The 13986-nt window shown below is 35.4% G+C and overlaps 1 protein-coding gene across 1 annotated transcript in view; it reads left to right on the forward strand.

Annotated features, from left to right (window-relative positions):
• The first annotated feature begins 521 nt into the window (after positions 1 to 521).
• Positions 522 to 13986, forward strand: part of LOC123877070 (ecdysone 20-monooxygenase) — a 47741-nt gene continuing 34276 nt past the window's right edge. Inside the window, exon 1 of the mRNA XM_045923578.1 lies at positions 522 to 755. Coding sequence (XP_045779534.1) covers positions 705 to 755 — 51 coding nt within the window. The 5' untranslated portion in view covers positions 522 to 704. The remainder of the gene's footprint in view (positions 756 to 13986) is intronic.

Here is a 13986-nt window from a genome sequence, read left to right on the forward strand (position 1 = left end):
TTTCAATATGGTACTTATTTTAAAAAAGAATGAATTTTATTATTTCGTAAACGATAGATTTCAGGAGGAACCCTGGAACAATTTATTCATCAGAATATACAATTACTTACGTTTAAGTAGTGGTAACAAAGTTCTGTACAAGCAATTTTGTATTTCAACTTTATTAGTTTTTGAATAATGGCTGCGACACACATACGAGTAGATAGATATACCTATGGATTGGACAAAAATATAAGGGTTCCTTGTTTTATTACGGAACCCTAATAAAAAGGGACCATTACTTAACAAGCAATAATTGATCTTATACAGGCATATACGCGTACGGCCTTGATCTACTATTTAAATTTTTTTACGAGGGCCCTTACATTAATTTTATTGGTCATTAAAGAAAGTCGTTTTGCTCACGTCCTGGTGGTCGATTGGTATCCAAGATCCACGGTTATTAGTTTGTGGATGTAGAGCGTGAAAATAAGCGTTCAGCAAGAAGTAGTAAGGTAGGTATATAGGGGCGGACGAGTCGCAGACTACTCAGTCGGTATTCGCTAGCTCACGAACCCTGAGCGTCGGTCTGTAGGCACGAGTACGACACAACTATCGGCCTAAGGAATTCCTATGTACTGTGATGTTAGTAAACAAAAAGTGTATCAATAAAAACAGCACCGTGAACCCCCTGTCAGTCTTGGAGTGAATTTAAATGCACAATTATGTCTCTTCCGGGAGTTTTCCTTTTTTCACATTACGTGGAAAGCTTTTGGGTAAGTTTACGATTAAGATAAGTTTGAGCAAAAAGCCGGTAAATGTAATATGCTTCTAAATAACATAATCTGTACTTAATATTATAAATGCGGAAGTGTCTGTCTGTATGTTTGTCTGCTACCTTTTCACGGCCCAACGGTTTAACCGATTCTGACGAAATTTTGGTACACGGTTAACTTATATCCCGGAGACGGATATAGCCTACTTTTTATCCCGGAAAATCAAAACCCACGGGATTCCCAAATACCCATTCGCTTAAGTGATTTGTATGAAATTTGGTACCGAGGTAACTTGCGTCCCTGTAATTGACATAGGCAACTTTTTATCCCGGAAAATCAAACAGTTCCCACTGGATCTTTAAAAATCTAAATCCACGCGGACGAAGTCGCGGGCATCTAGTGAAGAAAATAAAACAACTGGAATTTGAAAGAAATAAACAACATTTAATTTGTAAACGTTACAATTAAACTTGGTAGCTAGTTTAACACGTAAGTTTTAATTATTTACTTACTAGATATTTTAGTAATGTGCTATTTCGTGTGTGTAAAAACTTAGGATTAAAAATTGCAGCACATTAGTGGTTCCATGTACATAAAGCATAAAGCATTAAACTTTTTCTGTCGGTGGATGCTATACATTATTCACGCATATTTTTCTTGTATATCTTCCGTTGATTAGACGTTACAGCATTGTTGCGTGTTTTGGAATCGCTGTTACAACGCTCGTGGCTACTCAGAGGCTTTAAATTTTGTTTTTACGTTGAATAAAACGAAAGCTCTGTTTTTAATTTGCACCGTGAACTAGATTAACAATTCTTAGTGTTCCGGAACGGAATGCATAAGGAATACTTTGTAGCCATCGGTTACATTTACGAATATGCAGGCGTTTTCTTGGTAGGTATTACTGAAGTGAAAATCAGGCGATTTTGGGATGAGTAAAAAATTTGATTGACATGGTAATGTTAATAATGTTTGGAGTTCCGATAGTTTTATCCAAAAAAAACTCACTGTTTTTACATAGTTTACTTTTCACTTCTGTCGGAATTCTCTACTGAGTAGGTACAGACTGCCAATATTTTTTGAAATAGGAAGTTGAATTTTGGTGTAGTTATGAAATGTAACGGTCAAAGACATTAATATAAGATAAGAATATTTTATCGTCGATTAGTAATCTTAAATTTCAATTGAGGTAGTAATAAAATCGATAGTATTCATGAATATTGACATAATACCTACATTAGTATTAATTAGTAGCATATCGTTATTAACTAATGTTACCTACATAACATAGCTTCCGTTCCAGTAAGAATAATATGAAATTTACAATTTTCCAAACTCCAACAAGATTCTTTTGGAAAATGTGGAAATAAAAACGGAAAGTGAAAATAAAATTTGCATTAAATAAACCGATTAGAATATCATTTGTTCCCATAATAGGTAATTCTTTAAAAGCTTTTGGAGCTTTTTATATAACTACGAATATCATAGTTTCTCTAACTATCAACAGCTGTTGATGTTGTACAGTCCGTACTATAGCTAGGTAGTAAAATCCGAATGCTCTTCCGAATCTTATGCATATGCATAGGTAGGTATTGCTTTAGACTAGACTTTTGGCCCGAGGCAAAGAATTTCGGCGCTGTGAGAACGCAAAAGGAATGAAAGCCTCAGTGAAAATAGTGTTTACTGAGTAGGTAAGTACAACCTCTTCGATAAAGAATTAGTACATTCTATTATATATCGATGTGTGTACGTACGGTCTACGACCTACACTTTTTGCAGGTAGTATCTATGTCATCTTATATCAGCTGAGTTGTGTTTCTAATCATTGAAAATGGTACAATTGTGCGTCTACATATAATAATAAAGCTTAAACTTCATGCCAGGCTTATTCTTTGCAAATAAAAATATTAGCCAGCCCTTCTGTCCCAGAAAAGGCAATAAAGCACGGTGTAATATCTCCTAAGACTTTTTTTATTTAAAATATTTTAAAATAATAATTTATATGGATATTATTTTGATTGACTTTGGGGTTTTTTAAATCGACGGAGATTGTAGAGGTGTACAATGCTTTCTTTTATCTTGATATAATTAGATAATACACCTAAATTGTATAATAATTTATACAATTACTAGAGGATGCCCGCGACTTCGTCCGCGTGGATTTAGGTTTTTAAAAATCCCGTGGGAACTCTTTCCGGGACTAAAAGTAGCCTAAGTCCGTGCCCGAGATATTATAAGCTAACCCTGTATCAAATTTCGTCAGAATCGGTTAAACTGTTGGGTCACGAAAAGGTAGCAGACAGACAGACACACTTTCGCATTTATAATATTAGTATGGATTATCGCAAGCAACGGTTTCTAATGAAGAGTGATATTAAAAATGCGCGATCTAATGGTCTACAGACATCAATTTTATGCGATTACAATTATGAAAATCAACTGTCCATCCGTAGAGGGATACGGTTGAAAGGGTTTCTTTAAAGTTCATAACTTCTTTTACACCAAGTTAATGGTTTAAGATCTTGACCTTTTTACTTTTAACGCTATTGGGCAAAGTTCTCATAATGCTCTATTTTGCCCGCGATTTACTCACTGAGTATAGAAAAAATATGTACCTATTGTTAATCTACTGAGTGGATCTGATAATACTAGATGTGGTTGTCCCATACATTTTTCGATTTTCCTACTAGCAACATCGCTAATAGAATGCCACTTTGTCTAGGCCCTCTGGTCAGTCAAATTTTGCCATGGTAAAAATTTCATCCCTACGTCGTAGTCGGCCAGCGGCCTCCTAGTTAGGGGTTCCGACTTCCGAGGTTCGATACTTGGCACATACATCATCGTTTAAGTGCGAATTGGCCTCACACACTTTTGAGAATTGAGATCATTATGGGAACTCTCATGCATATATTTCGTACATTTCTTTCCTATGCACCACTATGCACGTATTATTCGTCATCGTCATCATTGCACACCAGAAGCAATTCGTGCGCCTAGTTAACCGAATCGTTCAATATTCAGTAGGTAGGTACTTGTTCATCACGGTTTTTTATTCAAACGATCGACTGCTCTATCTGATTCAAGGTTAATTTTTTCTTTAGGTATGTACTTAACAATACTAACTAGTATTTTATTTGAATTATGATAGTATCGTCGTCGTAGTTTTATGTTTTTAACCCCAATAGCTCTCTATAGTGGACTCTGTAGTCCACTGCAGAATTCTTGCAAAGATTTTCACAAAACAAGGTTTTTACCGCATGCATGGTTGGCTCTTGGGAAAAATAGGTTTTAACTTGTAAACAAATATTTACTGATTTTTTAAGTCTTAAAGTTTAATTATGTTCTGTTGCAAGGAATTTCACATATCTTGTTATTGGCGTCACTCAGAAAAGCAGGTATTATTTAAATATTTTATCGAATTATTGGAATGTCCTCTCAAACCAACACAAAAAACACAAGTTCAATGTGTAGAGGTTATCGGAGAGTTTTAATCTAAACAAACTAATGCCAAAATAAATAATTTAATTAGAGCGTGATTGCTATCACAACATCTAATTATTCAGTTCACAATCCAAATACCGAAAATATGCGATATCGCTCCGAATCTCAGAAGGAGACTAAACTAAAACCTTCGAAACACCCGTATTTATGCAAGTTCAATCTTGTTGGCCTCCTAGCAACAGATTGTATGACATCGAATGAGCCAAATATCGATTTTATCAAACTACCTGCATTAGATAAATTAATAATTTTATATTATTTTTGACAACTCAAATCAATTTTTATAAATAACCTTACAGTTCGGCCGTCCTGAATTTAACACGTCCTCGTGTTTCTAATCAATCTTCTCATGTCAGTCGCGGGCTACCTTGCCCTAAGTCAAATCCAAATCATGGGCTATCCTGCCCTCCGTCAAATCATTAAAACCTACCCTTGAACTGCCGAACTCTCAGTTTTAATATCAAGTCAACAATAAATCCAAACGACTAACTTCTCATTCGATGTATACAAAATCTGAACCACTTATTGCAAATTACTTTCCACTTCACAAAAGATTAAATTCTTTAAAAAAAACTTAAAATTTTAATCACCAAAACCACCGAACTCATTAAAAAAAATTATCAAATGTGGGTTGTTTTGAAAAAGATACCAAAGCGAAATGAAGGCAACGTGAGACACATCCCACTTCTGAATTATTGGCGTCATTCAGAAAAGCAGGTATTATTTAAATATTTTATCGAATTATTGGAATGTCCTCTCAAACCAACACAAAAAACACAAGTTCAATGTGTAGAGGTTATCCAAGAGTTTTAATCTAAACAAACTAATGCCAAAATAAATAATTTAATTAGAGCGTGATCGCTATCACAACATCTAATTATTCAGTTCACAATCCAAATACCGAAAATATGCGATATCGCTCCGAATCTCGGAAGGAGACTAAACTAAAACCTTCGAAACACCCGTATTTATGCAAGTTCAATCTTTTTGGCCTCCTAGCAACAGATTGTATGACATCGAATGAGCCAAATATCGATTTTATCAAACTACCTGCATTAGATAAATTAATAATTTTATATTATTTTTGACAACTCAAATCAATTTTTATAAATAACCTTACATTAGGTAGGTGTACGGTCTTTTGCAGTGGCAAAAGCAGTTTTGCAGGGTTGAAAAAAAAAACTATTTTTTAACTTTCGAACTTATATTTACTCACTGTTATTCCTTTTTTTAAAACGTTTATATAAAACAATGCCAAGCCTGGCCATTTGTATTCGACTATCATCGGATATGCAGAAACTCGCTGGAAATCGTCCATCTTACACCCTAGCGAGGGTACGCAGTGCTGCATTTTTCGGTCACTATTCTTGCACCTTGAAAGTTGGAACCCCAAATATGCTGTCAGCCAATGATTGGTCAGTTGAAAATAATGTGAAGTAAAAATCTGAAAATAGATTGGATAACAAGTGTAAATTAAAAATTTATAACACCCCCGACGATCCAAAGTATCTGAGTTTTCCAAAACATCATTTTGAAATAAATAATTATGTATTTAGGCAACGTTCATCTTGGCAGCTTGACCTTTGTCTATTGACATAATATTATGAACCTAACGGTTATCTAACCTTCTTTTCTACAAGAAAATTAGAAAAGAGCTGATAACTCTTAAACGGCTGAACCAATTTTTTTAGATTATAGCTAAGAACACTCTCGATCAAGACACCTTTCAAACAAAAAAAAACTAAATTAAAATCGGTTCATTCGTTTAGGCGCTACGATGCCACAGACAGATACACAGATACACAGACACACAGATACACACGTCAAACTTATAACACCCCTCTTTTTGGGTCGGGGGTTAAAAACCAAAGCTAAAAGGAATCTAGCTTGAAGTTTGAAGCATCAATGAGATTTTAAAATCTCATTGATTTTACACTAAATCACTAACTGAATAGGAATAGTGAATAACTCACTAAATAGGATATTGATACGAATTCAATTCAGCGGTTTTCGCTAACGGCTCATATTATTACCTAGTTATGCCATCGATGCTTATACCACATACCTACATAGTACATAATAATAATACTTACTATTTTTAAAATTAATTATTGTACGCAGTAGGTATATAAATAACAGGTTAATGTAATATGAACAGTAGGCATATTTACCTATAATTGATGTAATTATATAAACATCGTTGTCGTAATAAGAATTATTTATTTAATTAATAGGAGAATTACAGTTATTTACAAAAAGAAAATAACATTGACCTGAGAAATACTTCACTCTCTATAAGTTCGATACCTGGATAAGTCGGCTGTATGATAATAATAGTAGGGTGGCTTTTTAAAAATGTTGACTGTTTTTAATGATTTAACAATTATCTCTTATAAATCAATTAACAGGGCTCTCTCCGTCACTCCTTTCATACAATCGTAGTTCCAATTTCATTTGAATATTAAGCAACCAAAGTCCATGAAATTTTGCAGACATATTCTAGAAACTAATATCTGCGTCTGTGGTGTTTTAGATTTTTCTAAAAATATGTAGTTTTAAAATTACAGGGGCTCAAAGATTTGTATGAAATTTTTTAAGACCGCGTAACTTTGAAACCGAATATTTTAACAGAAATCTGGAAAACCACTGACATAGATATTAGTTTCTAGAATATGTCTGCAAAATTTCATGGACTTTGGTTGCTTAATATTCAAATGAAATTGGAACTACGATTGTATGAAACGAGTGACGGAGAGAGCCCTCTTAAGGTATTCATTAGAAATCCTGTTTGTATACTATATAGGATTACAAATGGCATTCATTTGATGGTGAAAACTAAAACATACAATCCATTTTATTTAGAACAGGAAAGAGTAGTTAAAACTGTTAAAATGTAAATAAAAGTGCTAACTTTCATGCTGACAACAATGTCTGCTATGCTAAAGTGTCCAATGTCCTTTTACGATCAGTCCCACAAATAGGTAGTAAGTATAGATTTCAAGAGGTAATGGGTTCATATTAGAAACGTATAATATATTGTGTACCTACCTAATAATAAATTGAAATTATCCTATCACAATTTTACATTTTCATAAAAATATATCTCCCTACCAAAAAAATAAGCTCTTCATCAAAAGAACGTAGGTTAACCTTATTATAAAACACAGTTTTACTGGTTTTACAACATACAGACCTATTGCACGGTCTTTTCTATTTTGTTCTAAGCCTGTGTGCGTATCGTTCTTATGCGAGTGGTTGGTTTGAAAAGTACACGATCAAATCGAAATTATTGATGATTTGTTGCTAGCGTAGTAATTGAAAACGTGGAAGGAAGCCAGAAAATTACAGCCTTAACGAGAAAATAAAGAATTTAATTTTATGTATATTCGTATTGCGAAATGATAACCCACCAAAAACATTTCATGTAAAATGTTGCCAAGACTCACAAGTTCATAATGCTTTCACTGTTAAAAAGTTATGAGATCTCTAGTAGAGCCAAGCCCCTAGCTGAGCTTAGAATTGCACTGCCCATGGGACCTATCCCAAGTCCAAAGTATATAGCTCTTAAATGCTCTTGAGTATATCACATTTATAACAATAAAGAACAAATAACTCTAATTACAAGCTCTGATTTTACAAACCCTAAATCTTGGTTAAAAAAGGACGGCTTGGCCGGATACGAAATCGGCGTATTTTAGGTATCAATAAATCTGTAACCATAAAAGCTAGATATTTGATACTTGGTATATTTGGTAAATTTGCTGAGGACACCTTATACTGAAAATTTCAGCTTTCTAGCGTCATCCAGACCGAAGTTATGACGGGTCGAAAATACGGCGAAACACTTCGAGAAAAAGGTACGTAGCGCCCCGGCCGCCGTTTGGCTCGTCTTGGCGGGGGCACTGCCGTGCCGCCTGATACCTAAATGAAATAGAATATTTAATGTGATGTACCTACCTAATAAATAAGTTTCCTGTCCATTATCCATCTATTGTTCATCATAGTGTATATCATTGTAAATTGAACAATTGAAAAGAGCAACCGCCGAGTTTCTTGCTGGTTCTTCTCGGTAGGAACGGCATTCCGAACCAGCGGTAAATTATTTGACGATTCAAAAACACTTGTAAAAGTTTATTTTAATAAAAATCTATTCTATTCTATCCATACTTCCATACTAATATTATAAATGCGAAAGTGTGTCTGTCTGTCTGTCTGCTACGCTTTCACGGCTCAACCGCCGAACCGATTTTAGTGAAATTTTGTACAGACTTAGGATACATTCCGGGGAAGGACATAGGCTACTTTTCATCCCGGAAAATCAAACAGTTCCCACGGGATCTTTACAAACCTGAATCCACGCGGACGAAGTCGCGGGCATCCTCTAGTTCTATATAAAAAAGCCACGATAGCCTGGTGGAAGACGTCCGCTTCCTTTTCTAAAGGGCCTATCGACTAATGTCTTAGTAGAATGATGAAGTTAAATAAATCGATACCTATTGAATTAGGCAGGCCTAATAAAAAAATTTAGGAACACGTCAGACTCCGAAGTAGGTACCTACCTCACAGTATCAAAGCGCAATGATACTATACTATGATCTTTGAGAAATTATTATAAGTAGTACCTACCCCCTAGTAACATAATAATTCAACGAAGTACCTATTATTTCAGATTTGCGATACGCTTCACTTAAGAAGTTAATACAGTTTATAGATCGAGATGCACGGAGTTTACCTACTTGAAACATGTCGCGCTGTTTTTATCCCCTCATATAAAACTAACCTTGAACGTTTGCAGCTATTAATATACATTAAAATAACATATAAGGTATACCTTCCTGCCTATTTACCTACTAAAGTTCCAAAATATGCTAGAAATAAAATAATCTGTGGAATTGCAATTTAAAGTAAATAAATATTTCCGTACCAGTCTACTTTTTTGGGCACCTATTATATTCTATTCATAGTCTTGTACGTCATTCTTAGAACCTCGTTAATTTTAAGCTAAAGGCACATTGCGGCAGAAGCTTAGTGGCGCGACCTTTCCAAAATGTTTTAAAGTAAAGTTTTTTTATAGTTCATAGGCGCAACTGTAGCGTTTTTAGTTTTTCTTTTAAAGTTTGACTGTCATCTATGTATAAATTATATACTTACATATAAATGGGTAATTTAACTAACATATCAATGTACCTACAACTTAAAGATGGACTTTCGAGGCAAGCGTCTCATCTGACGACATAGATGCTAACTCGAAAGTCCTGGGCTGGGTCTAGAAACCAAAAATTGTTTATATAAATTTTCTCCATAACGTGGACTTACTAAAAAGAATTTTCAGGAATTTCACCTGAGCAAAGCTCTTTTTACTTTTAAATAACACTTACATACCCTTGATCTTCTGTTTGTAAAATTTTAGATATGACGTGTCACTGCGCTTCGACTCTGCGGCAATATGCCCTGATCCTGAGCCTCAATGTTGTTTATCCAGTGTTTATCAATTTTATGTAGAGTTTTTGTCATAATAATATCATGTCTTTAAAATTTTAGTGGTAATAAACTCAGTTATCAATTTATAGATCGTAAAAGTCTCGAAAAGGATTTAGGTCATTACTTCGGTCAAATGCATAGAAGTTATTAGAAACTGCACGTTAGGATGAATCCAGATACACTTAGTGTAATCAATAATGATGTATCAAGTACATATAAGCCGTAAATTCGGCATATTGAGGCGAAAAAATTGCAAAGCCAGCTCCAGACTCACGCTGAGAAATCTCCGAGGACGGCCTCATTCTCGTTTTTCGACTGCGTGAACGGCGAATCCTTTGTCTCGGACTTAAAAACAGGCAGTTTTCAGGCCGAACCGATAACAGGCGAAAATATCATCCACATTTTCGTTCGCGTTTCTTTTTGGATGTTTTCCGCGTGCATCTGTAGCAGCCGCTTCTTATTTGACCCAACAGTCCGGCAGGGAGAGTTGGCGCTCAGAAAAGGCCAGTGTATTCAACAGTGACAGACTCCAGGCTGATAATAATGGTGATGATGACGAGTCAGGGAGTCTCACTAAACGATTCTGTTCTCTTTGCTTTGTGGTATATCCTGTGACGAATCAAAGCTTGCTTCTTCGTTATTAATTTAGTAATTTTTTTCTTCTTATTATAGTTCAAATTCAAAATATTTTTATTCAATTAGACTTTTACAAGTACTTTTAATCGTTAAATCTACCACTGGTTCGGAATGCCTTTCCTACCGAGAAGATATATTATCTTATTATAGTGACAAAAACTGGGTTTCCATTCATTCATCGTTAGTCCCAGATTTTTTTATTACCGTCAGTCTCTATTTTTTTTTATCTGAACTGTCTGATCTAAACATCCATGACTATTTATCGAGAAAATCTATACTAATAAATAAAATTGGAGTGTCTGTCTGTAATTTCGAAATAATTACCGCATATTAAGGTCATATGGTTATTTGAACGATACTATAACCGAATCACACGTTTTTAAAATTTTTGTCTGTCTGTCTGTCTGTCTGTCTGTCTGTCTGTCTGTCTGTCTGTCTGTCTGTCTGTCTGTCTGTCTGTCTGTCTGTTTGAAAAGGCTAATCTTGGGAACGGCTGAACCGATTTTGACGGGATTTTCACAGACAAGTAGAGAATTGACCAGGGAGTAACATAGGCTACTTTTTAACCGACTTTCAAAAAGGGAGTTGTGTTTTTCTACCTATGTACATCGAAATCTCCGAGATTTCTGAACCGATTTTCGTCATTTCTTTATTAATCGATAGAGGAACTTTGCGACATTGTTTCATAAAAAATTTGGAGTCCAACTCCTCAATCCTGATGCTGCAGGGGATCTGACCAATCCACGCGGGCAAAGCTGCGGGCATCAGCTAGTTGATAAATGAAATTGCTGCTCTTTAGGTACTAGGTAGGTACTTACGAGTATATTCTGTTGCTTTGCAAATATTTCGACCATGATAATGAATATTATCCATACTTCCATACTGTCTGTCTGTCTGTCTGTCTGCTACCTTTTCACGGCCCAACAGTTTAACCGATTCTGACGAAATTTGGTGCAGGGTTAACTTCTATCCCGGGGACGGACATAGGCTACTTTTATCCCGAAAAATCGAAGAGTTCCCACGGGATTCTTAAAGACCCGTTCGCTCAACCGATTTGTATGAAATTTGGTACCGAAGTAGCTGACGTCCATGTTATTGACATAGACAACTTTTTATCCCGGAAAACCAAAAAGTGTGTCTGTCTGTGTGCTACGTTTTCACGGCCCACCCGCTGAACCGATTTTAATGTAATTTGGTGCAGACTTGGGATACATCCCGGGGGGTGGACATAGGCTTCTTTTTATCCCGGAAAATCAAAGAGTTCCTAAGGGATTAGAAAAACCGTAATCCACGTGGGCAAAGCCGCGGGCATCCTTTAGTTATAAATAAATAGTAAAGACCCACTATGCACTCACTTATGTGAGACATGAAAGGGGTAGGCAAGTACCACATAAAATATTATATAGCTTTTATATGATGCCATTTAGTGACATGGGGTTTGTCGTATTAGGTTATTAATTTAATATATTCGAATTTATAATGTGTTGTCGGGATTCTTTGGCGCCACGACAATATGCTCCCCTACAAAAAGGTTAAACACTAGGTAAGTATATCCTTTCTTAAGTTCGTCCGGTTGCCTTTTTTGGTACTTAGTATACTTAGCTAGCAAGCTTTTGCTACTATCGCTTCTTTAGTAACCTGGCATCGATGTAACCAAGGTACAAACTATGAATTCACACTTCGTAAGTCAAATTTATATTCCAGGTTAATTTTGTTATGGCAGCGATAGAAATACACATTCTGTTAAAATTTCAACTCTCTACCTATTACAGTTCACGAGATAGGTAGGTACAGCCCGCTGACGGACAGATAGACAGACGGACGGACGGAAGGATAACGGAGACTTAGTAATAGGGTCTCGGTGGTACCTTTCGGGTAAGGAACCTTAAAAATGTTACCAACTTCAGGTGGTTTATTTTGTTTACGTGTCCGTTGCCTTTATACTTATACTAAATCTATCGGGACTAATATTATAAAGAAAGAGGTTTTTGTAAGTTTGTTTGTTGGAAGTAATATCTGGAACTAATGAACCGATTAAGAAAATTCTTTCACCAGTAGAAAGCTACATTATGCTTTAGTGGTATATTTTATTTTAATAAAAATTAGAGATCCCTACGAATATTGTAATAAGCGAAGCCGGGGCAGGTCGCCAGTGATTTATAAAGTTATAATGTTATACAAGTTCAGTCCCAATCAATGGCCACCCACTTGGTCGAAAGTCAAAAAGGCCAGGTGTTGGTCGCCACAGTTTCAAGGGGAACTTTTCGAACCTTCTTGGAACTCGCCCGAAGTTTAATCAAATGAAAAACCTATCTAACAAATTCTTATTAGAATTTTATAACATAACAAGTTGATAAACTGGATCGTAAAAGATGGCAGCCTCATATTTTCGTTCAAAAGCTTTTTGTGGACATATTTTTTTTATATATTTTAATACTAGCTGATGCCCGCAGCTTCGCCCGCGTGGATAGGTCAGATCCCCTGCAGAATCAGGATTGAGGAGTTGGAATCCAAATTTTTTATGAAACAATGTCGCAAAGTTCCTCTATCGATTAAAAAAAAAATTACGCAAATAGGTTCAGAAATCTCTGAGATTTCGGTGTACATAGGTAGAAAAACACAACTCGCTTTTTGAAAGTCGGTTAAAAAAGTAGCCTATGTTACGCCCTGGTCAATCCTCAACATGTCTGTAAAAATCCCGTCAAAATCGGTTCAGCCGTTCCGGAGATTAGCCTTTTCAAACAGACAGACAGACAGACAGACAGACAGACAGACAGACAGACAGACAGACAAAATTTTAAAAACGTGTGATTCAGTGTTGGTATCGTTCAAATAACCATATGAGCTTAATATGAGGTAGTTATTTCGAAATTACAGACAGACACTCCAATTTTATTTATTAGTAGGTATAGATAAATAAGTATAGGTAGGTTGGTACATTAAGGTTAAAAATAGGAAGAAAACTAGTTCTAGTTTATAAAACCCCGACATGATGCTATGCCATTAGAAAATCATTGAAGACGAGAGATTAAAAGTTGAATCAGCCGCATAAAATAGCAAGTTCACTAGAGCTTAACCCATATTAATTTACTTGTAATAAAGGTGTAGGAAGATTCTCATAGGTACTTACGTAGGTGAAGACTTTTAGAAAAAAGCTTTAGCGGAGGGACAATCATTACTAATAGTTACTGCCCTACATAATGATAAAGTAGGTACTATGATGAATGCTGAGTTTTTTAATTTCATGTTTGAAAAAATAAAAAAGGGGCCCTTATAGGATCACTTTGTTGTCTGTCTCTCTGTCGAACACGGACAGATAGACAGACAACAAAGTGATCCTGTCTATGTCTGTGAGCAAGCCTAAAAAAGTGTAGTGTAATAAATAAATACAACTTTAAACTACATTCACACAGACAAAATATGATAAAGATAAGATCATCACACGTTTCCTCTTGCCTACAAGGCCTCAAAGCACATCTCCTTGCAAACAAATTCTTATTATACAATCCATTGTGATATTTCTAGACTCAATACATACATACATTAGCAGATATATCACAAAAAGGATTATTATTTCAATTCGTTATGAAAGAGGGTTGGATCGAGGGGTCGC

This window comes from Maniola jurtina, chromosome 22 (assembly GCF_905333055.1).
Source record: "Maniola jurtina chromosome 22, ilManJurt1.1, whole genome shotgun sequence".
NCBI classification, from domain to species: domain Eukaryota; kingdom Metazoa; phylum Arthropoda; class Insecta; order Lepidoptera; family Nymphalidae; genus Maniola; species Maniola jurtina.